The following is a 26,666-nucleotide window of genomic DNA, read 5'->3' as shown; positions in this document are numbered from 1 at the left end:
GGAAAGAAGAAGAAGAAAAGAAAAATTGGGGGGAAACCAATAACAAGACAGCCACTGAGCATCTGGAGAGAACTTCAAGTATGCGCTACCTACAACAGCAAAGAATGAGAGAGGAGTTCTCCCGCTGGGGTCAAGTTCCCCACACTGGGGAGGGAATGCGTGGTCTGTCTTAGCCACCTTCACAGATTGGAGCAAAGATAGCCCAAGGATCCTCTCCAGGATGCGCATGCCTTGTAAAACGCAGTGCACATCTCCAAGCAGAGTTAACTGTACAGTACGTGCACCTAAGATTGTTCAAAGGGCTCCTAATCGCTCCATGGGGGGTGGGAGAAGAGGAAGAAGAAGAGGAGGAGGAGGAGGAGGAAGAAAAAGAGACAAGGAGACAACATAAGATACAAAGAAGTAAGGAAACAGAAAATTCTGTTCTATTCAAAATGTTCCACCCAGTAGGAAACATCCAGGTTAGTCAGCTTTCTCACCTACTTCCTGTACATCAGGACTGAACTTCATTTTAAAATACAAACTAGCTGGAGGCACAACACAGCAGTGTAGACTCAAGCCCTTTAATTAACCACCATCAGTAACAAAAGGTCTCTATTTTGATTAAGTTTACAAAGGGGAGTCAACTCTGGTGTCAGAATCCCTTTAAATAATTACAAACCCCCGACTCAGCTCTCTGGCGGGAGCAGGCAGAGACCGAGGTAGAAGAAAAGAAACTTTGTGTGCAGAACCCAATTGAAAGGAAGAGGACCTCGGGGTCAATTTCCCTCAGAGCATTTCAGATCAATTCAATCCTCATCTCCACCGCCTACCTGCTAGCAAATGAATTTACTGTGGTTTGCAGTAGACTGAAGTGGCTAAGAAGTAAACTTCACTGACTGCAGGTGAATGACCACAGTGTTAGAGGACTCTTGCTAAGGGACAAGGGAACAACAAAACCCTACAGACAAAATTGGTCACCTCTCTTTTAAGACGATCACTCTCACCCCACCAGCGATTGAGTTATAGGGTGCGCTCTTGTGTTGTTCATTAGATGTTAATATCTCGAAGCAGCTTACACCCGAGGTCACTGCTCAGCGGCCACCTTGTCTTCTATGCTGACAATACCTGTAAATTCCACAACTGGTTTGATTTTCCCACCAGACACCTGAAACTGCCTGGCCCCACCCCTACTTGGCATTAGTTCCCGCTGAAAGGGATTTACCTGCTGATAGCTCGGTCATGTTTCCTACATGTTGTTGAGCCAGGCACACTGGATTTTCCCATTGGCTTTCCTTTGCCTTAGCATTTTCCAAATATTACAAAATGGATAGCAAAAACAAAGAAACAAACAAAAACCTTCAACCTCGGCGGTGCTTAGCTCATTTATTGCTGATAATTTCATTAGGTGCCAGGAAAAGGAAAAAATGCAGACGCAAAACAGCAACTTGACAGTAATTTCTGGCGTGAGGAAGTGAAAGACTCAGCAAGCGGCAGGTGAAGGGAGTTTAAACATTGGCATCTGGGAATGGCACAGTAAATCTGAGCTTTGGGCAGGTGACTGAATGTGTGCTTTTAGAATGAAAGCTCTTTACAGAGCATCCTTTTGTTTTAAGTAATGAATACTGTGCCCTATAGAAATCCCTTCTTCCTTCTTCCCCCCTAAATGTATGTTTCATTCTTTAAGTCTGACCCTTCAATAGTCTCCTAGAGTTAACTGAAAATAATACACGTTCATAGGGCATTATTAGGCCAGTCACTTTATCCAAGCTCTGCTATAATTAATTGATTAAATCAGCTCAGGAGCAGGCCAGTGCCCGTTGGAGGAACACATTGGCCAGCCTATATGAAAAGGGGGTGCATAATCTAAATAAAGTAACAACCTCAACAAAAAAAACTCCAGTTAGGGCGAGTTTCCCCAATGAAATACATCACACAGAATTGTTTCCCCTAAATTTTTCAGTGCCAACTGATGTACGCCCTGACACAGTGCTTGACATACACTTAAGGCATCTGTGCCAGATACATCCCCATTGCAAGTCTCCAAGCAAGACAGCATTCTCCTCCTTCTTGTCTTGTGGGTGAGAGGTTTATTCTAGAAACTGAGTGTTCAGAAAGCCCCAAGAAGCCTTCAGTGAAGACAAGGTCAAGAGCAGCCCCTCTGACTTTTCAGAGATACCAAGAAATCAGAACTTACAGTCCAGCTGGAAACAGCAAGTTCACCATCTCTGGAAACAGATTTTGAGCAGGAGCACTTCAAAGACATCAAGTTACGGCATCTCTACTCTTATATTGAAACTAAATAGCTATATATGCTGTGCCAGGCCACCCGCATAGACACCGGGCATCGGAAAACCACGTTTGCATTTTATTTCTGAATGATTATAAGCCACATGGGAGGACATGTAAGCAAAACAGAAGCAAGATTTCTGAGTACCTTGACTAGTTTGGTTTTGTTGTGGTTTAGTTTTACCCCAGTTCATAAAATAGTAAAGCCTTCCTCATAACCCATGGCTTTTCGAGTTCATATCATCAAATAGGTGTGGTCACATAAAGCATGTCCATGCTGAGAGGCTAGGAAGAACACTGATGGGTACATTACAACCCGGTGAGTACTCTCTCCACCAGTTTCAACAGTGTCTGCCACGGGCGACAGGAAAGCCACAAACGGGCCTTTCCCCTGCACGTGTGTCCCACTGCCCCAAGGCAGCTCCGGAAGGCCTGGTTGCATCCAGATGGGTCTTAGCCAATGTCAGGAGCATCTGAAAAGGGCAGAGGGTAGACATGAACTGGCTAAGGTCCATCAGCCCCTTGAAAATTCATGATTCAGCTCAGAGGATGGCAGAGCATGTTGAGAAGATCTACTTTCCACTTCGGTGAAAATCATGGTGAGTTAAGGTGTCTCCTTTAGGGCTAATTCAAAAGCCACCCTGAATATGAGGGTCAAGCAGAGTCATCACATGTTTCCATGGCAATACTCACACCTTAGCCAGTGGTGCTTCTCTGGAACAATCTCCATCAGAGAGCCAGGTGGGGTGGAAGCTTGGGACCAGGAGGGTGCAGTGCTGATCCCATGTTCGAAGACCTTTCCAGAGCAAGCAGAGTCTTGATAAACCATGCATTTGGTTGATCTGAATATGTTAGGCTGTAACATGCACTAATGGAAAATGTTATTCGGAATCCAGGAATGGTCCTGAAATGGAGAATTTAATCTTTTTGTGATACCACTTGGGATGGATATTTTGTAATATGTCCGTGAACCATAATATAATCTAGACTGTTGTTCTGAGAATAAATGAAAGGTAATTAAATGGGTCCCCAAATGGCTTGTGACTGAATTTTTAGACCCTAGCCTAGAAAACTGCCAGCAATAACCCATAAAGCTGTACATGACTGGATTAGCAAGAAGGTAGAAAACTCAGTGGTTCAACCTATTTTGGCTTTCATGATTGAAATCCCCTAACCAAAGTGACTTCTGGAAAATAAACCAAGTAAGTCTCCCAAGAGTGTCAAGTATTGAACTTTTCATATATCAGCTTATAATACCTAATGCCACAGAGGAACTTCAAGGAATTGTCCTCCTCCTCCCCAAACTCCCCATCTGACCAAATGCTTTTCTCTTCCTCGCTCTCACCTGTCAATCATGTTCATGGCTGAAGTGTGATTTCTCTCCCACCCATAACCTTATATGAAATACTGTCAGTAGGGTTGGGGGTCAATGTGAACCTTGTTTGTAAAGTTCATTAACTTTTTGCTCAAAACGGACGGTTTCAATGTCACAAAACCTGCCAGTGAGCCTAGATCATTGTATTTAATCGGTGGTTTTCAAATCATAATTATAAAGACAAAGGCAAGAGAGGAATAAGGATTTGGCAGGGCATGCACACACAGGACACATCAGTCCACCCCAGAGATGTACACTGAGTTACAGTCTATGTCAGAAAACAATTGAAGAGAAATGTTCATTTTGTAAAAGGTTAGCAGAGAAACTATAATACATATTCACAGCCCAGTTATACAAAGTGAAACTCTCATCACAGCAGCTCTTAGATGTAAGTAATCAGACACTATTTTTTAGTAGAGGGAAAAATAGGTTCTGGTTTTTTTCCTTTTTTTTTTCAATGCTCTCAAATCACTGGATCCTTAAAGTGCCTCCTCTGCAAAGAGTAGCAATTTGACAGTGTGACTTTTACCCCCCTCAGTTCCACAAGAAACCAAAATAAAATGTATTTCATGCAAATTTCTCAGCAAGCAAAAATTTTAATGAAAAGAAAAACAAACTTTTTTCCATTAGCCAATGAGAGGTAACAAGACTACATAAAACCGTGAGACTAAATAATTATTGGTGTGAGAGTATTGGTCTCGCTCACCCAACGAAGAGGATTCATAATTAAATTCATGCTGGGACACTTGTAATGGAAAACCCATTTTAAAAGCTCAATTTCATTTTTCAGTACGTGGAAATCAGATTTCAACCCCCCATTTATCTCCTCCTCTCCCCTTCTGCCTCCAGTTGAAGCAGAAAGGGCCTCAGAGCCACATTTGGATGCAGAAGGGAGGACACTTTGTGCTTACAAATTATACTAAATTTTTCCCAATCTGAGTACGGACTGAATCATAAGCACCTATACATTTGGAATGTTTTGGAGGCCCAGGTAGAGCTGACCAAAGGGGATGGATGTCACTTGCACAGATTCATCTAAATGTCCTGCCATTTGAGCAGGACTACCTTTTCCAGTGTCAAAAGACTCATGTCAGATAAGGCTGAATTCTGAGATCTACTCAAGCCAGAGTAGTCACTCGGCACATAACATCTATGTAATGAAATAAATACAGAAAATAAATGCATGCTGCTTCTCACACATATTGCTTGTATCACTTCCTTGTAACACCTAGTATCACCATTTACATTGCATGTCAAACCCATGTACTAAAACTACTATAAACAGGAACTTTTTACACCTAAAGAATTAGCAGCATTCCTTGCTTGGTTGCTTGCTTTCCTGCTCATGGCAAACTCACTGAAACAAGCACATGCAAATCAAAAATCAAGATGTACCTCTTCGACTTCAGGAACCTGGATTTCTCACATCACTGATGTAGAGGATTCCCTTGGGTACCTAATTTAGTAAATACATTAAAATAAACAAAAGGTAATTAATAACCATGAAGAATGTTTCAAGGACAGTGTGTTAAAGGCAGCCTAACTTCCTATGAAAAGGGCAGAGTGGGACTGCAAGAAGGGTGATTTAATTCCACTTGTTTTTGCATGGTGGACAGCCCAGGCAGGCTGGAGGAGGGGTTGGCGTGGAAGGGGATGTTCTCCAATACAAGGCTGTTTACAGGTAATGATGGCTCACCCCTTGGAAGGCTGAAACAGCCCGAAACCTACTGGCCTGGAAGCCTGGATCAGCTTTGAAACTGTCCTTTGTTCAAAGAGGTCCAAGAGTTGAACCCATTCTGATGGGTTCCCCTCAGGGATTCATCCACTGCACATCCTCCCAAAGCTCTGACAGGCAGATTGTCAGAGGACATTCCCCCCCACCACCACTACCACCTTTGCTCTGCTGGGTTCTGCTAGTTGCTGACCTGTACTGCCAACATTCTCTTAACAACAGAACCATTTAGATATCACCCATGTATTTATTTATTTACCAACTTCTCTGTTTAAATTAGTAGCGGGGAATACATAGAATAGAGATGAAAATGAGGTTGTTTTAAAGAAAGGTTTTTTTTTTTGCTTCACTGTGAATAACAAAGCACCGTAATTCAAAGCAGTTAGCTTTCTATGGTTCAAAAAATCCTTATTGGTATTAGCTGTACTAATGTAAGTGGCAAAATAATGATCATTTACTCTACAGAGCCCAATATTTTCCAGACAGCAGTTTAATAACAAAGTAGACCTGTCATTTCTTCCTATAGTTAGTCACACTATACAAGTTCAAACTGTCAAAATATATTTAAAATCTAATTTGAAAAATTCAACATGGTTACGGCAAATCTGTGTACGATAACTCCAATAAACTAGTAAGCCACTATTTTTTTCCAGCAGGATATGTACATATTTCTTTAATCCCTTGCATTTTTTATCTGGATTATCTTACAATTGGTGTGAAAAAATAGACTTTATTCATTTGTGTACTAATTTCTGTAGGCTGCTGGCACTGAACACATAATCTTTCTTTAGTTAAATTCTCATTCAACATAACTCTAACGTTTTTAAATGTTCTTTAGCTAAACAGTAAGACGATACCCAAACACTCAAACAAATTTGTACCCATGTATATGTCAGAGCTCTCCCAAATACATTAGGTGCCTTTATTTGTGTATGTTTCATATTAGAAATGCTTTTTAAAGGTACAAACTTCTCTTCTTCACATATTAATCTCTCACTAAATATATTATTTCTGCACACATGCAGAGAATAGAAAATAAACAAGAAATATATGGAAATTACAAAACCTGGAAATGTATCAATAAAATAAATTGCTCCCCATTTGAGGTTCAAATAGTTAATCTTTAAAAACAATAAAAATAAAAACTTTCCATTTAAGATTCCTCTTTTGTAATCTTTAGAAACAACAAATTCTTTTAGAAATGCAAACGAAGAGAGTTTAAAAGCTTAAGAGATCATGGAGAGAATATTGTTGTAATTCCTTTGGGCTGTTGCAAACATATGTTGAGCTATGGCAAAGAATATTTACATGAGATCATATACTGGAGAAGCATTTTTCAATTTTAGAAAAATATTACAAAGCAATAATTGGACATAGGCTTTGCAAAATGCTCCCCCCTCTTTCCTTGCTGACCATATCATTGATAGTCTCTGTTATTTTTGGAGAAAAAAAGTCAGCCTCATTAAATGCAATATTTGGCATCTTGCCTGAAATCTCATAAAGTAGATGTCCTTTTTAGATCACTGGTGTCACTTTGTCCTGATGACCTCTATCTCCAGCTACCTGGGGAACCCATCCACCTATCCGGTGTTCACTCTCAGAGATCAGCGAAGGGATGGGGGCCTTTTTTGCACCTGAATGGAGTCCCAAAGCCCCTGTGGCTTCTCACTTCTCAGTACCTTTGCCCAGACCTGTCACTGGGGATGGCTGGTGAGGGCCAGGGGTCTCACACTGGAGGGAGGGGGGACAGCGGAGATGTTTGAGCTGGACCACGAAAGTGTAATCTAAGCCAGATGCCTCAGCACAGGGCCTCTCCCATTGACTGCTGGAGAGTATTTTTTAAACAGCACAAGAGTGTGCACTGCTACTCTGAGGGAGATTTTTAAAGGCCACACTTCCTTCACGGTGCTGGGTATGAACATGTCGCAGGCCTGCCTCAGTCTGCGCACCACTCCCAACCCCAGAGGTCAGGCCCTGAGACCTCACATGTCTCGGACATGGGAAGATTGTTCTGTGACAGACCTTTCAGACCAAGTTCCCCTCGTGGGCTCCAAAGTACAGGGTGGACTGATTCGCTCTCCCCACCTTGATCATTTTAAGTCCCTAAAATGGAAACCACTACTTTACCTTTTGAGAGCTTTCCACCTCTGCGATGTGTTATTTACAGGGCCCATGGATAGTTAGATAAACAAACAAACAAACAAGCAAATAAATAAATAAATAAATAAATAAATAAATAAATAAAAGGCAGGTGAAAGAATAGGTTGAATTCATTGCCCCAAAATGGAAAGACACAAACTTTACCTCTTAATAGGTACAGAATTACACACACACCCCGGTTGTATCAAGAAGGATTTTTAAAACTCTGATGGTGTAAAAGTGTCTTGGATGCCTACATCATTGTCTTAGTTTCAAAATATTTATCTGCACATCATAATAAATCTCCTCCCTAAGATAGAGGGAGAGAGAGAGAGCTCCCCCCCCAAAAAAAATTATTCATGAAGATGCGGTGATATTTGCCTAACTTTAGCTCACAAACCCAGGGTCCAGGGGAGAAGGAAGATCCTACAGGAAAGGAATTCTTCCTGAAATTAGCAATCTGAAAGTCTGTCCTCTGGAGACTGTTCTGGACTGCCTGGGATTTGTCTGAAACCCTGTTAGCTGTGGGAACGCAGGCAGGACCCTCATCCTGGAGCTGGTGGAGAAATCCTAATAAAGTTTGCTTGGCTGGGTTTGTTTTGTAACGCGCATCCAACTGTGTACCACAGAAGCCTAAAGCATATCAAGACCTCCATAAGGAGTTTCAAATATGTTACCTAGATTTCCTGCTTCTTTTCTCTTTTTCCTTCTGATTCTATCTTTAAGCAAATTCCCCCACCTCGGGGGTGAGGGGGATCTGGAAAATGGGCCGGAAAATTCATAAAAGTAAAAATTAATGGCGCGTAGAAGATGATGGCATTTACAGAAGGTGCCGGGCCCCTGACGGGTGGGCGGGGTCGCAAAGTGAAGGGCGGAGCTTTGCAGGGCTGACTAGGCTGCTCCCTCCCTGCGCCCACCTGGCAGCAAGGCGCAGCAGGCGGTATTGCTGGCCCTGGGAGCTCTGGCCGGCGCAGTCCTCTTGGAAAATTTAAACCAGATTCCGGGACAGATCAGAGCCCCCTGCGCGGGCGTTGGGGTGCGCTGGGTGCGGTCGCCGTCGGAGTCGCCCAGCGCCAGGCTGCGACTTGGGCTGCGACTTGGGCACATCGGCCTCCGCCGGGAGACGCTGCTGCGCGTTCCCAAGCGCACCCCCGCCGCCCCCACCGCCAGGGCTCCGCCGCGGGGCTGGAGCTGCGGGGCCAGGCCCTGAGGGGACTTCTGGTGGCCTCAGGCGGTTGCCAGGTAGGCCTAGATGCAGTCAGTGCGCACCTGCTGCGCGCAAGGGAGAGGATTCCGAGCACCCAGGGATCCACTCAGCTCCAGCCAGGGAACTTGGGCAGCGATGCTGGGGCGACTGGGCCCGCGCTCTGCAGCGGTATAAAGAGCCTGGCCGGGTGGAGGGTTTGTGTGGGGTCGCTCAGGAAATGGGAGCTGGCTCATTCAGCCTCAGCATCCTCCCTGCCTGCTGCCCCTTCATTCCTGGGCCCCGGAAGCTCCAGCCCCGTTAAACTTTCCTGAACAGCCTTCCAGACCTCCCTTCATCCCTGCCTTTGTCTGCGCTTCAGCGGCCCAAGGCCTCAGCTTTGGCGACAGCTTCCTGGCCCCAGGGCAGTGTCCTCTGAAACACTCCCAGGGCCCTTGGTGACCAGGCATGGGAGAAAGGAGGGCTGAAAATTATGGGGTAGGACGGGGTCAGGTGGGAAGGGGCCCCAGCTCTGGAACTGAGGACCTCACTAGTTTTAACATTCTGTGAGGAGCTCAGGACCTGTCAGCAGCTCACCAGTCACCCTGAAAACAGAGCCTTCCTGGTGAGAGGTGGGGACCTGGAGGTGCCCTGAGCTGCCCCCTGGTGAAGGGGGTCAGAGTGGAGGTTGGCCTCTGTAATGCTCTCCTCAGCCTTTGCCTGCATACCCCTCCTCTCCTCTGCTCGCTCCCTGTAGTGTAGTTTGGGGTTTCCTGTCCTCCTGGGGACCTCGGGCCTGCTTTTCTTCTGGCACACCCCCTGGAGGTGACCAGAAACTCCCTTCCACAGCCCTGCGGAAGTGGATGTGGCCACATGGAACCAGTGCAAATATTGGTTGTGAAGAGAAAATTTGCACCCTTGTTCTGATTTTTCAGGCCAGGGTTCCTGGAAGGACCATGGTTTCACTCCCATTCAGCAAAGTTTCTTGGCCCTTCCTCTTTCTTAATCAAAGAATCAAACACAAATCAAAACCATTCTTTGGGACCGTAGCTTGGAAACAGGCAAGGCTGGGAATCAGAATATTTAGAATTGAGAAATTCAGAAGTGACATCCCGTGCTTGTGTGTGCGTGTGCGTGCGTGCGTGTGCGTGTATGTCTCTCTCGTGAGCACTGAGAACTATTTCCTGTCCACCCCCTTCCCCCCAAACCTCGGCAGACACCCTGCTTTCTTCCTCCTTCCTGAATTATTACCACTTTCTAATCGTAACTGAAGATCAAGGTGAATCTGTGCAGAAAGGAGGAATGTGATTTTGCAACCCTAAGTCCTAGGTATCAGGAAAGAAAATTATTATTTCACAAAGAGGACACAAAAGAAAATAAACTGTGTTGAACAAGTGAAGAGGCGCTCAGTGGATGATTCTGATTTGAGCCAGGAGCTCTGCATTCCAACCACAGCCTCCTGGCGGAAAATGTGTTCTGGGAGTTTCTCAGAACTGTCCAACTCTGGTGCAAATTCATACAAAGATCTGATTTCTGTGTGCCGCTGATAGGTGCTTTCTATCTTGGCCTTGTTCTATTGGGCAGACAGGGAAAACACACAGAGGGCTTTTAAATTTAAACAAGAAAAAGCTGTCATGATGTCACCAAACCTAGTGCAGTGACCATCTAAATACTGGCATGTCTAACTGGTCCAAAATGCTATCACCGTCAGATCACAGATTGGTATGTTTATAAAAGTTCAGACGTTCATAACTTCTTCAAAGCTCTCTACTTGGGGTTGGTTCTCAAAATTGTTTCCCCCAAGGAAACCTACGCGTGTATAATTTTAAAGAAATGGGCAGCCAGACCTGGCCTGCATCTGGCTTATATGCATGCTGGCTCTGACTTTGGCTTTGCCACTGTGAAAGTGTAATATTCTGGGGCTATTTATTCCTGGGACTCTTGCCTTTCAAGTCCTCTTTTCTCTCCTTTCCCAGTTTTCTGTCCTCCTACAGAAGGTTCAGGGAATGGAGACTCAGGCTGTGTTCTGTCTTGGTGCAGCGCGATTTCATTTGTTTGTTTTGTGTTGTTTTGTTCGGCCCCTCTCTAAAGGCTGAATATGCTCCCAATTTGTGGTAGGACTGTACTTCTTTATGCCTCAACAATCACGAGACAGCCTGGGAGACTGAAGTTCTCTCACCCTGTTCCCTACGCCTGCTGGAGAAAAAATGCCAAACAGAGCTGGGTTTGTTCAGGAGCTAGGACAGAGCAAGGCCTGCAGAGAATTCCCCTTTCTGGAGCTGTTTGATGTCTGGATTTTGAAGATTTATATCAAAAGCAAGAAAAGCTGTGTTATGGGAAGATGGGTTAAGGCTCTTGCTCTGTTTATCAACAAATGCAAGAACAAACAAACCACCAGGTTTCTGATCGCCGCCCTGGACTCGGACATCTTCGAGACTGAATAGCCCATCTTTGAGATTCAATGGGCTATGAATGAAAATAAGCTTTAGGCTTTCTCTTATTTTCCTGACAACGTCAAGGTAGATACAGGCCCCAGATCATCCATTCAGCATCTCTTTAGAAGAATAATGCAAAGGGGTGAAAATCACAGCCAATCATTGCAGAGAAAGCTTCCCTAAATAAAGTCCCCAAACAGAAACCAAACCAAAAGGGGGAAAAAATACCCAACAGAAACAACAAAAAACTAAGACATTTCTTCTAAGAAGAGTGCTAAGTTATTATTATTTTCAAGTCAAATGAAAGTGGATCATAGTTGGAAGCTGTGCAAATCAGCAATCCAGAGCAGGCAGAGCTGCCTTCCTATCCCTCTCATGGGAAGGTTTACGTCAGAGAGCTTAGGCCAAGAGTTCTCTAGTGATTGTTTTTCTGGCACAAGAATCAGATGGTGGAAGGTTGTCACTCATGTATTTTAGTCTTCCATTCTATCTCAGTCTTTAACTACCGGTGGGTCAAAAACATACAGCTACTCGTGTGGGGATCAGACTTTTAAATATGTTGATCAGCTTAGTATACTGCAGGAGGACGTCACATCAAGCCAAGAGTTTGTGCACACGGAAGTGAGTCTGCCCAAATCAAAACAACAGCAAAGGCAGCGACAGCCCTGCCATGGCCCATGCTCAGGAACTTCTGAATGTGTCACCAGCGACTTCAGCTATTTAGACCAGGAAATGCGGGGAATGTGGCAAGGGAGACAGCTGTGCCATGTTCCTGAGAGTGGCTACCACTTGTCCTCTGCTCGCTGCTTTTAGCAGGAAAGCTGGTGGCTTGGCAAGGGGAGGTCCTATTTAAGAACAGAAGACTCTAGAATTGATGTTGCTAAATAAAAACGATTGGGGTAAAGGTGTAAGAGAGAAAAGCTCAGGGCACTAGTATTGTGCACTCAGTAATAAATAGAATATTTCCCATCGGGGTCCTCTGTGTTGAAAGGGGCCCAGGTGGTCAGGGCATCGAGACAGGGAGGAATTGATGTCTACATAGCTCTGCTGGGCAGATGGGAACCTCCGCCTAGTTGATGTCAATATATTACTGTGTCAGATACATCCAAAAATTATTTTCATAGTTTTCGAGAAAGGAAACGAGCAAAAAGCTGGGAAATTAAAAGGAGGTAATTTTTGTGAGTGTTGGGGAGCAGAAAAAGGAGGAAGAAAAAAAGCACTGAGAGGATGTGTCTTTAACTAACTTTGTATTTTGGCCACACCTTGTTTTCATTTACAGCTACGTCTGATGAATGAACAGGTCTGATATCACAGATATATACAGTACTATCCAGGGCCAGCCAGAAAGCCAGGGTGTCCCGCTTAGCTAGAGCTTCTGCCAGTGGCATCTGTTTAGGGAGGAGAGTCAAATATTTCTTTTCTTAGTAAAAATCCTCTGCCAGGGAAACAATGAAGAATGAAAAGTTACTGTTTAAAATGTGCATGTCTATATATGCTTTTAAAATGCTAGCTGTTAACCTTTTGGGGAACTTTTCTTTGTATATAGGTCCATACACATATTTTGTAATTTCGGTGGATATTTTACAACTAGTATTCTAGGTTGAAAACAATCACACCTGTCCTGTTATGCACACTGTAAATAGAAAAGCGTGGGTATCCTTTCCTATGGTTCTGTGTCTAAGACCCTCAGACAGGAGGCAGAGTTAATTGTTAATCAGTACAGTGGTTACACGTTTAATACACTTCTTCCCTAACACAGGCATTTGTCTTTAAAAAGGAGACTAAATGCAAGTCAGGAATAAGTTGTTCTCCAAAACTGCAAATAATAATAATAATAATAATGTTTTTTAATACACAGCTCTCACATAAATTTCACTTTGTGAACACACTGGTAAGGACACGTTGCTGGGGCTTCCAAAATGTAGCGTATCCCACTGGCGGCTCCAACTTGCGAGTGGGCTCAGCTCTGTAATTGGAATGAAAGGAATTTTAACACTACTTAGACAAAGACTCAAATGCAGCGTAAAAGGGAAAGCTAGATTTCCTTATATAATTTCTTTCAAAACACAAATTTAGAAACTTACTAATAACCTAGGGCACTTAGGGAGGATTTAAGAATTCTTTGTAGAAAAAAGCATTTGTTCATGTTTGCCACTCACTGTCTTTCAGAGTTTTTAGTAATTGTTATTTCTAAAAATGTCTTTCACTATGCACTACACTTTCCTCAAAGCCATCCTACACACAGCTCATTTTGACCAGTATTTTTTTACTTCATTTTCTAATGTCTGGGGGCCTAAACCAGCTTATTATAGGGAACTGCCTTGTAGATTTCTATCCAACTGCTTAATTGTTGCCTAACTCTTCTTTTGAAATTGTGTGTGTCTAAAATCTTCCATCGGATGCTGTGCTTTTTGTAAAAGTACTATGTCTAGCTCTCCGTCTTCAGAGGGAGGATATATCTCCTGCTTGTGATCAGAGAAACAAAAATCTCTGACACTGAGGACAGCTAACTAGCAGGACATAGGAGTAGGTTTGCTGTTCAGACTTTTGTTAAGCAAAAGCAAGTGTGGGTTCAGGAACCACATACCAGCTGGCACTGAAGGGAAGGTCCAAATGTAGAGGGTAAACACTGTATTCATGCTCTGCGGACGAGACAGGAAGGCCTATGATATCGTGGCCAGGACTAATCAGCACCAAGCACAACCTATTTTCCTCAAAATAAGGCCTGCATTCAGAATTGAAACATTGTGTTTTTTTTTCTTTAAAGAATTGAAAATAAAATAAAACAAAAGTGATCGCGTTTGGCTATATTTTTGAAACAGTGCTGGCTTTGTCTAAAATTCTAGTAGCTTCTAGGGAAGTTGACTATGAGTACAAACTGCAGAAATTTGTAACATTAGTGGTACGAATTTGTGTCAGTTTAAAATAGGTCAATGCTTAAGAGTTCTCCTCAGGAAAGGAGTTGAAATCTTTCCAAATGATCTTGAAGTTAGCCCCATACTCAGTCCATTTTGGGGTAGATACCAGTAAATCAAAGCATAGCATTCATTCCACGAAGGCATTATTTTCTGCTTATTTTTCTGGGGCTAACGTGATCTGAAGTCACTACTAGCCTGTCCAAATGGAGATACTCCACTAAATATTCACAGTGAAATACGATTTGATAATACACTCTGAAGCACATATGAACTGGAAGTTATTTGAATAAGGTACAGATTTTCTTTTTTTTTTTTTCCTGTTTAAGACAAATGACCTTCGAAATTAAAGAAAAAAAAAAGAAAACAACTTTGATTTGTCCAAAGTGTTTATGTTCAAGCTCGTCAGGTCTTGCTAACAAGAAAATCACAATGTGTAAGGGAAGAAGGAAAAATAATCAATCTTAGTCAAAAGACAAGAACTGTTTATCTTTAGCACTAACTGTGCCTGTGCCTAAGCCATCTCGGATGGGTCACATTTGCAGGGTAGCCTTTCTCTAGATGGATTTGCTCCTGGGTCACAAGCCCAGGGCCATGGTCAAAAGCCATGCTTCACTGTTTGGTTTTATTTTTTTGTTCTGTTTTGTTTTTGTCACCAAAGAGCAATGAGGGTTCTACTAATTTCAAAACTGAAAACTTAAGGGAGGGACAGAAATTGAGAGATCATAATTTATACCGATATTAAATATTACTCATCATTATATGGGGCTAGTCCATAATTTCACCCTGAATTATGGCCTCCCTGCTCCAACATGAACCCTTCCACTGGACAAAAGGATGCATTACACTTCTCATGCATTTGTTGGGCCCAGTTAAACTGTACACTAAGAAACTGAGTACAGAATCAAAAAAAATGCAGTTTATTATTGTAGATTATTCTTTCTCTTGATATAACCAGAATTGAAAATGAAAGAAAAGCACATAGGAACATCACGCATGGTTAGTTAGTAACTCAAGATATAAAACAATTTTGCACAGCAAAATATGTAAAAGAAAAGTAACTGACAAGATTTTTTTATATTTATTGTGGTAAGATTTACTTTGCATTTTTTTTTAAAGACAGGATGTCAGTCCCTGAAAGTAACATTTACTGATTATTGCCTTTAAAACTGTGGATTTTTTTTTTTAAGTTACAGAAAATCCAGTTCTGCACCACAATACAACTGTAAAAAAATCTGCATCATCTTAAAACTGTGCAGTAATGCCATTTTTATAACTGCATAAATTTTATTAGCGTTCTAAACAGTTTTGCAATTTTTTTGTATTATATGCTTGCAGGTTATATCTTAGTGCAATTCAGTTCCAAATACTTTAATTTTGAAAAAAAAAACATACATTTTGAATGTAAAATACCCCTACAGATATAAACAGGGGTGTTTCCCCTTTTAATACTTTGGTTTTTCAATACAGTCAGTGGTATAGCAAAAACTACACATACCCAACTTATATTTAAGTTGCAAGCACATGCTGAATAAGCTACTTTTTTAAACAACCCCCTTGCAAACTCTACCCCCCTTAACATCACAACAGTAAACAATTTAGTGCATCAATCTTTTAAAAAATCTACAGCTACACAGACCTAACTCTTTCAAATTTATCTATAACATTCCTTTATCTGTAGCATACATTTTAACTGGGCTAACAGATTATAAAAACTAGAATTAAATTATATACTAGAAACCCATAGCATTCCACATTTGACAATGACCAGAAGCCAAAAGAAAATAATAAAAATTTTAAAAAAACACAAAAAATAACGGGGCAGATTTCTTTTCTTCAAAAAATAAAGTTTAGACTGCTTTCGGCAACAGCACAATTTAAGTCCCCAAACTGGGGCGTCATTCTTATTAAAAAGAAAGCATCAGTAAGAGTTCTTTAATGTTTGCCACGTTAAACCCATTTTGGTATCTTTGACAAGGAATGCCTTCAGTGCATTTACAACAGGAGGCTGAAGTTTTGAGTAAGTCAGAGCAGTTTTGGAACTGATGGAAACTTTCAAGAGAAAAAGGCTCTAAGGTTGCGCTGTTTTGTTTTGTTTTGAACTCAGAAAAGTCATGAGACAATAAAACAAAAGAATGAATGCCATGCTCTAAGTCTTCGAATGTCCATTTCCAAGCCAAAAGGAAAAAGAAAAGAAAAAAAATAATTATACCATACATGTCCAGCATGCAGGTTTTTTTATTAATATAATGTCTCTTTTCCATAAAGTCTTTGAAACAGTTATAGTTCATTGTTGCTAAGACAAAGTAGCAAGCATAATAATGCATGAGATGAGAATGAGTGTTTTTTAAATGGCAGACTAAACTCTCAGATTTGGCATCAAAAGGCCAAAACTCACAAGTCACACCCAGAAGGTTGATGCAGGCTTGATTGTGGCAGGTTCATGAGGACTTTTTTTTCTCTATTTTAGCATAACAATGCTAAAACCCCCGATGGAACTCAGCACGCTGCTGCTGCTGCAAAGTCTATAACATTTCACATTTTTTTTCTTTTGTAAGCTCAATCTCACATGAAGAACTCAGAAGGAGAAAAAAAAAAACCTTTGCCTTTTTTTTTTTTTTAAATCTTAAAGGAGATGGGTGCAGAGGGAATGAGGTGGAGGTTGGGTAACAACACAGCAAGCTCCAAAAAAAAAAAAAACAACAACAACAACAACAACAAAAGTAAAATTAAGGGGAAAAAAATCCAAACAAAATGAAACACACAGAAAATGAACACGAGCTCATGAATTGAAGAAGGGGAAAAATATGCAGATGATGCGGGCTTCAAAGGTGAGCAATATTTCACATGGAGAACTCTGCTGAGATCTTTGAACATTGTGCAAGTGAGGGGGGTGTAAAAAAAATCCCAGCTAGCAAGTTACGGGGAATTTCAGATTGACAATCCACGAGCCAGACATCCATTCCCTCCCCAACTTAAAACAGCCGCCGCCACCAACTCGGAGCAGGGCGTGTGCGTGTGCGTGAGTATGCGTGTGTGTGTGTGTGTGTGTGTGTGTGTGTGTGTGTGCAGGGCCAAGGGGGCGAGCTCGGCAGGGGAGGGGGCCAGGTGGTGGCCAGCGCGGCTCTGCAGCCAGCAAGCCCACACCCGAGCCCGACCCGCGGAGCACTTATCAAGGTGGCTAGCTGGGATCGAGCGTCAGACTCACATGAAAAACTCTGGAGACGACGGGTTGTCGCTGCTCGAGCCGTTTTCTCGGAAGCCGCTGCTCACCAACTTCTCGTATTTCTCCTTGTACGCGTCCCTCTCGCGCACCAGCCTGGAGATCTCCTGCTTGAGATGGTCGACCTGCTGCAGCAGCTGGTTCTTCTCGGACTCCAGGACGTGTCTCTGCTGCACCCTCTTGAAGCGGCAGGACTGGGCATAGCCGCGGTTTTTCAGGGTCCGCCTCTTCTGCTTCAGCCGGATCACCTCCTCCTTGCTGACCCCGCGCAGCTGCCGGTTCAGCTCGCGCACCGACATGGTCACCAGCTGCTCGTCGGAGAAGCGGTCGTCGAAGTGCAGGCCGCCCGCGGCGTGGTGCGGGTGCAGGGCGCCCCCTCCCCCGCCGCCGCCTCCGCCGCCTCCGCCGCCCGCGGTGCCAGCCTGGCCGCCACCGCCCGCGCCCCCCGCGCCGCCCCCCGCCGAGGCGGCCGCGCCGCTACCCGGCCCGGGTGCGCCGGCCGTCGGGTGGTGGTGCTGGCCGGCGGCGGCGTGGTGGTGGTGGTGGTGGTAGTGCGGGCCCGCGCCGCTCTGCGCGGCGGCCGCGGCGATCACGGCGGACACCACGGCGGCGGCGGGGCCCATCTCCTCGCCGCTGCCGCCCAGGGAGGGGCCGGCGCCAGCCCCGGCCGCCGCCGCCAGCTGCTGCGCCCCGCGCGCGTAGCCATCGAAGCCGCCCTGGAGCTGGTGGCTGTTGCTGATGAGCGCCTCGACCGCGTCCTCGGGGCTGAAGCCCAGCGCCTCGGGGTTGAGCTGCTGCGGGTAGCCGGTCATCCAGTAGTAGTCTTCCAGGTGCGCTTTCTGCTCGCTGCCCGAGCCCGGGCTGGGCGCCGAGAAGCTGGGGGAAGGAGGCACCGAGCTGCACGGCGTGCTCATGGGGGTGGAGGACAGCGAGCCCCCGGCGATGAGACGGCCACACTGGCTGATGATGCGGTCGGTCTCCACCGGTTCCTTCTTCACTTCAAACTTCATCAGATCGAAGTCATTAACATATTCCATGGCCAGGGGACTGGTGGGCAGGTCGGAGTTGCTCATTGCCAGTTCTGATGCCATTCTCCTGCCGCCGCCGCCGCCGCCGCCGCCGCCGCCGCTCCTCCAGATGGGCTGCAGGAGAGGGGCCAGCGGGCTGTGCTGGGTGGACAGCGGGTGAGCCAGCTTGCCGGGCTGGGGCGCCTCTAGCTCGCGCGCGGTGGCTGGCCCGAAACCTCGGAGGGAGCGCGCAACACCCCCCGCCCTGCCCGCGGCCCGCGCCCGCCTCCCGCCCCTGCTCACGCCAATGTGCTCGCTCCCTTGCTCGCTGCTCCCCCGGCCCCTCCTCGCTTGCTCGCGGCTCGCTCGCCTCCGAGCGCGCCCAGCCGGCGGGCGGCTTCAGGCTCGGGCAGGTCCTCCGCGGGCTGCGGCGGCGGCGAGGCCGGAGGAGCCCGGCCGGGTGCGCGGCGTCCCCCGCTCGCCGCTCCGCTGCGCGCTTCGCATAAGGAGAGCTCGGGCGGGGCGCGCGGAGGGCGCTGTCCGGGCGGCGCGGGCTCTGCACCGGGACTTAGCACTGCATGCTTCTCGCCGCCTCTTCTGCCTGGCGCTTTTTATTTTTCTTTCTTTCTCTTTCTTTCCCCCTCCTCTCCTCGCTCCCTCGCTCGCTCAGTCTCTTCCCTCCGCGCAAAGTGCAGGACAGAGGTGCAGCCCAGCTGGCGGAGAGGAAGGGGAGGGGGAGTTAAGTTCTTTCTTGCCTTTTTTTTTTTTTTTTTTTTTAAGCAAAATAGCAAAGTCCCGGGAAAGGAAAAAAAAAATAAGGCGAGGCAGAGAGCAGAAGGGGGGTAAGGCCGAGCCGACTAGCAGCCTGAGCTACAGCTCGAAGATGAAAAAAGATTTTAAAGCCTCTGATCCAGCAAGAAGAGTTTAAAGCAATTGCTGAGTTTTATAGCACTCGTGACGTCAGGCCCAAATGGGAAATTGACTGGCACTCCGGGCCAATGGGAGGCGGCGAGAGCGGCCGCGATTAGCATAATAGTATAGAAACAGGGAAACTTTTCGGAGCTGTCAATCAGGGCCCAATCAGCTGACTGTCAGCTGGGACGGGCGGGGTTAACCCTTCCCGCGCCGCCGCGCCGCTCTGGGGAGGGAGGGAGCGGCCCAGGCGCAAAGTTTGGTGCTAGAGCGACAGGAGTTTCCCGAGGGGCGGCGGGAGGCCGTAGGGCCGGGGGGAAGGTGTGCTGGCTCCGGGCGCGCCCCAGGCCTCCCGGCCGCGCTGGCTGCCTCCGGCTCCCCTAGCCGCTCGCTTCTTTTCCTTCCCTGCGCCTTCCGCACCCCAGGTGTCTGCCCGGGGACCTCCCTTCCCCGAGCCCCGCTGCGCTCCGGAGCTCAGACTTGACCTGGCCCCTCTCCCGGGGCCAGGGCGCTGGGGACGCGAGGTGGGAGGCGGTGCGGCCGGCGTGGGGTCCGCGGCGGGAGAAGGCCCCTCGGAAAGGGGAAAGGAGGGGAAAGAAGTTGCTCCGGGCCCTCCTGAGCCAGCGAGTGGGGCTTAGTTGGCCGCTGGCGTCGCGCGCCCTTGGGGACAGAGCGTCCAGCAGAGCGAGTCAGCCCGGGCTCCGGACTGGGCTGGAGTTTGGCCTCTGATCGCTCTCTCTCTCTCTCTCTCTCTCTCTCTCTCTCTCTCTCTCTCTCTCTCATCTGACACCTCCCCCCTTTAAAAAATATCAAGATCTACGTTCCCTTTGCACTTTTACATTGCACTTCATTATTTCGGATTTGGTTACGGCCCGGAAGGGACGGTGAGAGCCAATACCCGAGCCCTCGCAAGCTCCCCTCCAAGGGTTAAATTTTAAACAGTTTTTTTTTTTTTTCTGGACAAGTCCAGAAACCCTGAATTTGGGTGAGGTGGGGGAGCCCCCCCCCACTGCAAATGCTAAGAACTAGTTCATATTTCTAGATCGATTCTTTTAAAGCTGTGAAAATGAAAGAAAAAGAAACGAGAAAGAATAAAAGAAAGAGACCAACAACTCTTTTCTAAGATTTTAAAGCGATAGTCCAGTCGGAGGAGCCGAGATTTATTTGGGAGAAAGCAAGATTGCAGGAAGCCGGACCCACTTTTTGGAAGACCAGCCCACCTGCTTGGAAATTGGGACTGTTGATTCCTCCAATTAACGTAATGCGTTCGGTGTTAATCATATTTATTTTATTTTATGGAGGGGGAAGGACGCTAAGAGGGTGCACTGGAAAAAAAAATCTGGGAAGCCTGCAAAAGGATTGAAGAGTGGAAACTATTGTTGGACCGAGTTGGTTTTTACCTCAACAGCGCCACCTTTCGGCAAAGGTCAGTTGAAATTGATCCCTGTCCAGTTTTGTTGACGTGAAAAGAAGCTGGCTGTAGGAGGAGAGGCACAGAAAAGTTAGCTGCACTGCGGTCTGAGGACCCGACCGACCGTGTAGGAAAGGGTCCAGAGAAAGTGCTAGCAGATGCGGGAATCGTTTTTACCCTTCTACCCCCCTTTCACTGTTAAGAGAGGCCAGGAACGCAGAAGCCCTGGGGGTATAATTCTGGCTGAGGAGCTCTGCCAGTGAGTGGATCCTGCCTAACAGGGCCCCAAACCCTTTAAAAGTACCAGGATGGCTTTTCAACGGGCTTTATGGCAATATCGATAGAATTAAAGTTACTTGTAATTCAGTGATAAATGAGATGTCTCTAGTGAGCAAGATTAAGTGCAGCGCTATAAAGTTGTTTATCTGAAAAGTAATTCTCAGAAAACCTGACTTCTGACACTTAGTCATATATTAAGCCAGCTTCCTGAGCCACCCCGCAGCAGCATACTTTCCTATTTATAACGAGACCTTAGGTGTCGCTCCCTGGCTTCGTACACCCGATCAGGCCCGTGTTAATCTCTCCCACCCTGGCAGCCTCTGCTTTGAGCAAACCCAGAAATCGGTACTGGAGGGCTCCCCAGAACAGCTGTAGGGACCTCCTAATCCTAGAGGCCCAGCGCTGGTGTTACTTTCCAGACGAGTACTTCGTTTCTGTTTTTGTTTTTTTCCCCACCATTGCTGCAGAGAAGTTGTTTATAAGCATAGCTTGGATTTTACGGGAGTACTTTGTTGGGGTGGAGTGAACTATTCCTAGTCCCAGTTTGGGGAAGAAAGAGTGAAGATTATGTCAGTATTTATGCAACTCAAGAGAATTCCCTTGCTTTCTTTCTCTTTAACAATATTTTACCTAGAAATGAAGTTAAGGGATTATAGTTTGTGTACTCAGTGGAAAATCCACTTCTTAAATTACATGAACATTAGATTGTTTAGCATTGTTCAGAGCAATCATTTTCTAGGTCTTTTAAAAAATCACTAGCAGCAAACATCTGAAATTTATATATTTCATGTAAAATATAATTTTTGTGTATTTAGAAAGAATTAATTCTTTTTTGTTTACGGTAACTTTAAAAATCCCTTTGCATCACATTTTTTGTTCAGAGCTTCAAAGTATGATCCCTACCTCTCAACAAAGTACTTTTGGCCAGGAACACTGAAACTGCTACATTTATAAATAAACATTTTATAAACAAAATTTGCTAATGATGAAGACCATGCCATATAGTTTCATGGCCACATACCTAATTGTTGCAATTATATATCATTTCTGGAAATGAAATGCCTATGTTTGGGCAGCTAAATGTATTATTATGTGCATGTTTTTATGGTTTATTTTTGTTCACTACTGTCAAGCCATGGTATTTTTCTTGTTCTTATTGCAGAGTCTTTTATAGTCTCCCATTTTCTCTAGAAAAGAGAGAAGATCAGAATTATTTTTTAGATGTGTAGCAGCCCAACTCTCAGGCTTACAACTTAATTCTCATTTTTATCCTTTTTACTTTATTATTTAGTGATTCACAGGGGTGTCTAAACATTTACAGTTCTTTGTTAGCAGCATTTCTTTTATAACAATTGAGCTCTCTCATTTTAATTAGTACTATTCAGGTTTCTGCTTCTCTACAATTACAGCAGGCCACATTTCTTTGGACTTCTTTGCTAACATTGTTTGTTTCACTTCTATCCAAGCCAATCTAATTCAAATACAATATGAACTGTGTTTTCTTACTGCTTAATATCCCCTCAGTATATATATTCTAGTAATCTCTGTAGAACAATATACAGTAATTCAGAAACCATGCGTTTGTCATTATTGACCAATTCAAACCAGTAGCATTAAAGTTTCTGAAAGCAATGAATATTTATAGAAGATCTTGAGGGGGAGGAGGGCATGGGTCGAATCCCACAGCAGATTTCATAACAGTAACATCAAAAATACAATTGTCATTTCGTGGCTGTGCATCCATGTCCATAACAACTTCATGCAAAAAGGGGGGGGGTGGGTTGTGAAAGAGGAGAGAGGAGAGAGAGAGACCCAGCCTTCATGTCCAAATTGCAAAGATTAAAAGCTGAAAGGAATATCTGTTTCCTGATAGTGAGTTACAGCAACTCAAATATATCATGGTGGAATCAGACATGTATAATCTGAAGAGAACAGGATGTATCGAGGACAGCATCAGATCTTTTTGTTTACGTAGGAGCTGGTTTTTATGGTGTAGGACTACCCGGTGTCCACTAAATTTCACCATGCAACCACCTAGATTGATTTGAGAAAGAGTTCTTGCGAGTAACTTAGTGATAAGACATACACTGTTCTCAGGTCTAATGTTAGATAAATCCTTTTAACAGTCTTCAGTTAGCAGGGTAAGTAAATCACAAATCACTGTTAGCAGATTCATGGAAGAAAATTAATAGAATCAGACGAGATAATCTGATAAGGGCGAAATTGCTGAGGAAACAGTCTTGCCTCATACTGCAGGATGTGAAACAACAGTCTGATTACTAGGAGTCGTTATGAATAGGAGAATTATGTGCTAAATAATCATCAGAGTAATTCAGCATTTATTAATTCTTTTCTCTTTAAGCAATTCACAGTTGTAAGTTAAAGCCACTCTCTCTTTGAAGACACATCTTTTATAATTTTTATTAGAGGCAATTTATTATTTGCATTACCTGTATTTACTTCATAATTGAACATTTTGCATTCAAATTTATGTAATGCATTATGCTTGAGAATATATTTCTGCCTGATTAGCATAAATAGTCACTTACCTCATGAATTACTAACAAAGTTTATCTTAAAATATAGGTTTTTTTATTAAGTGGAACACAAACATATGTACAATAAATTCTGATTTTCCGGAGCAGTTAGAGAACAACTCACATTGCAGGGAAGCAAGAGGAGGAGGGAAAATGTAGACAAATGAGACCTGCAGGTTTTTTCCACCGGTATCATTTAGATGGGGGTAGAAAGGGCTGGAGAAGGTGCTGGCTGTGCTCCTCATTCGCTGTTTGGATTATTGACTGGGTGATCTCAACATGGAGTGTGGATTTGGAAAAAAAAGTAATTAATGATCCCCACCCCTTGAAGGACCACAGTACTAAGTCAGTAGTATTGACAGGACTAGGGGAGGGTGTTGTTTGTTTTATTTTTATTTTGTTTGTTTGTTTGTTTGTTTTTGTCTTTGCAGGGCTTTTCCTTCCATGAAATACTGGTTGTGCACAAGAGATGTGAGAAAGCCAGATGTTTTCTGGGAAGGTGTGCCAGATTTCACCCAGATCTGTTTCCTTCCTTTATCTGACAAATCCCAGCACGTCCTAGCAGACAGGAGGCACTGATTTAATAAATAGTTTGGGGGATACATGAACACTGGAATTAAAGGGGCTCTGTGGTTTTAGCAGTAGAGATGTGAAACCATGGGGCCTGTTTTCCCAGATTGCCACCTTTTTTCTATTTCCCCTTTCCTTTTTCAGGGCATAGCCATCTGCTTCTGCTTAGATTTTTCTTTCCCTTCAATTAAGGACTGACTGTGACTTGCTCTTCCATTCTCATTGCTTTTGATCCCATTCGCAGCTTATGCCAGTGAGGGAATTTATCTCCAAAGCATTCGACCCTTCGAAGATTTTACTGTCATCGACTCAGAACTGCTCTTAAGAAAAGCAAAGGAAATTAAAAAAAAAAAAAAAAAAAAAGGAACCTGATATCGGGAGAATCTTTTCACAGGCAGTGTCTTCTACGCCTAATAACTCAGAGGACCCAGGCTGGGTGGTGGTGCTGGCCCAGAAGTTTTGTCCCCTCCCTTCCTGCTCCTGCTGAAGGGGACTCGGAGCTCTTCCTCCAGAAGGGTTGGGCAGCCATTCAACCTGGGAAAGAAACGCAGTTCTAGAAAGCACAGAGCAAACTTTCTTCACAGAAATTCTTCTGTAGTTATGGGGAAAGGATGCTGAAGCAGGTGTTTTCTGGACTTGTGAGTTTCTGGATTTGTTTGGCCGAGGCCCAGGGAAAAGGGGTCTCTTCCAGCTGTTTCACATCATAGTTCTCCCTTGCCTCCTGGGTGTGGCTGAGCTCTCTCAGGCATCCTTCTGTGCATTGGAAACACCAGACACATCCAGAATGTCCTCACAGCAGCCCCAATGCAGCAGAACATTCCCGATCTGGATCTGATGAAGGACAGGAAGTGGGGTCACCACCTCCACCCCACCCCAAATAAAAGTCAAGGTCAGATATAGCCCTTCTGATAAACTTTTGTATTTTGTAATGCTATAACAGTGATACATGCTCTTTGTTGAATATGAGTGCTTAGACAAGACCGAAATGGGAAGTTTTATCAAAGAAGAATGCTGCTCCTCATTTTGACTTTTCAACCAGGTATAGCAAACAGTGTCCAGGACCATGGAAACATTTTAATTTCTTTTAAAATCAGAAGGAGAGAAAGCATGGGTTATACCTTTCACCATATCTCCACAGTCATAATATATATATGTATATTATGAGAAGGAGTCTGTGGAGGACATGGTTCCCAGGACTCACAAAAGTCCACACATGACCTTGACAGATGAACTTGATCCCCTCCAGTGACAAGGGGCTCACTACCTATCTGTCCTCATCTGGCTGCAGTTCTTGGACCATCAGAAATATTTTGTGTATTTGCTTTAGCATGAAGTTTTCCCCCTTTCTTCTGTATGTGCATCCTGGTCTCATAAGCTCACAAGACCATGCAATCACGAGGTCCTTATGTTCCACAGGGCCCCTCGGAAGTCAAAAACAATGAATGGGACCCCCTTCCCTGCCTTTCTGTTGCATTCTGCACACAGTGCCTTCAGCATTTGCACATAGGCGCTGGTTTCAGGAGCCCTGCCTCCTGGTTGCTGATGCCCTGCATGCTCACAGGGTTCTGCTGCCCTTGGAGGGTCCAAGTTCCAGATCCAGACCCAGGTGTCCAGGTGTGGCCACTCATTACACAGCCAGCGCCACACTCTGCCCCCTTGAGCTGCAGTCCAGCAGACACCTGCCGCTGGAGACTCACGGTGCCCACACCAGGGGCACAGACCCTGGCCTCTCCTTCTTATGTTCTGCATCCTGGATTTGTACCCTTCTGGTTTTGAATCCAAGCACAAAAATGTCCAACAACATCTTCCGCAGGCTCCAGCTCATCGGGTTCAGCTTACGCCATGTGATCTAAATCTCTGGGGTTCAGAATGTGCTATGGACTATTGTTAATTTGCTTCCTAGCTTTGTGGCAGCTGCAGATGACATTGATGTGCCATTCACATGACTTAATCTGTCTGAACCAGGTCCCTGCTTTGCATGCTGGGATACTGTCGGGATCAGCGATTGTTCTCCTACAGAACGGGGCCGCAGAGGATCTCCTCTCCACTTTCCCTATGAGCCCTGTGAAATGTGGATAGCAGCATTAGAAGGGTCAAAACCCTGTGGCATTCCAGCAGAGCCTGTCCCTCCCAGTGCCCCCACGATCAACACAAAGTGACCAAGAGATCATTAAGTCCCCTAACAGACACTTGAAATAGACACAGCCTATTTGTCAATTGGGGTAATTTTAAACTCAGTTACCCCACCTGGAGTCCTCCATAGATCTTTCTGATGAATTCTGAAAGTAACCTCACTTCTTCACAGTGTAGGTGAGCTTGCCATTGAGAAGGATGGATAACTAGATAACTGTATCACATTTCACACCTGCCTTGGCCTTTGTAAACCTTTGCCCTGTCAAAATACATAGCAGTTGTCCACAGCTGGAACCTCAGAGACTAATAAAAAACAGAAAAAACCTAAACAAGCTAAGCACAAGAGCTCTGTGAGCGTACAAAAGTGTGCCAACCTCTCTGCTTTTTCTCTTACTGAGGTCACTAACTTTCCTGCCAGTTGCAGGTGCCAATTTCCAGGCCAGGAGCGGCTCTGGGGTATTTTCTTAGACAGAAAAAGTTCAGATTTCATGTGTGAATCTTTGAGTCTCCAGGTCCCTCTGGTCTCTCTTGAAAGGACCTAAATGTG

At 44.9% G+C, this 26,666-nt stretch overlaps 1 protein-coding gene and 1 long non-coding RNA gene across 11 annotated transcripts in view; one reads left to right on the top strand and one right to left on the bottom strand.

Moving 5' to 3' along the window:
- Maf (MAF bZIP transcription factor) overlaps window positions 1-19,281 on the bottom strand; it is a 338,122-nt gene extending 318,841 nt beyond the window's left edge. For 2 of the 9 annotated variants that reach the window (XM_087210353.1, XM_087210397.1), the window contains exons 1-2: window positions 17,256-19,281; window positions 5,039-5,099 (exon numbers count right to left, since the gene is read on the bottom strand). In XM_087210353.1, the coding sequence (XP_087066479.1) occupies window positions 5,066-5,099; window positions 17,256-18,361 (1,140 nt within the window). In that variant the 5' untranslated portion in view covers window positions 18,362-19,281 and the 3' untranslated portion in view covers window positions 5,039-5,065. Of the gene's footprint in view, window positions 1-1,348; window positions 5,100-12,949; window positions 13,099-17,255 lie in introns of those variants that run through there. The other 7 variants (XR_015450938.1, XR_015450944.1, XM_087210309.1 and 4 more) reach the window with 7 other exon arrangements.
- Window positions 19,282-19,623: 342 nt separating this feature from the next.
- Window positions 19,624-24,349, top strand: LOC101698060 (uncharacterized). 2 transcript variants are annotated; one of them, XR_015451007.1, is made up of 3 exons: window positions 19,624-20,073; window positions 20,491-20,615; window positions 23,848-24,349. It is a non-coding gene; the product is annotated as an uncharacterized LOC101698060 (long non-coding RNA). The 2 variants fall into 2 exon arrangements; XR_001183339.3 differs by lacking the exon at window positions 19,624-20,073 and having other exon boundaries at window positions 20,080-20,615.
- Window positions 24,350-26,666: the final 2,317 nt, after the last annotated feature.

Source organism: Heterocephalus glaber, unplaced genomic scaffold (genome assembly GCF_053883595.1).
Source record: "Heterocephalus glaber isolate CG9 unplaced genomic scaffold, H.glaber_assembly_v1.0 deba00000071, whole genome shotgun sequence".
Classification (NCBI taxonomy): domain Eukaryota; kingdom Metazoa; phylum Chordata; class Mammalia; order Rodentia; family Bathyergidae; genus Heterocephalus; species Heterocephalus glaber.
Note: the sequence above shows the minus strand (reverse complement) of the source record. Positions and strands in the feature narration are given on the sequence as shown.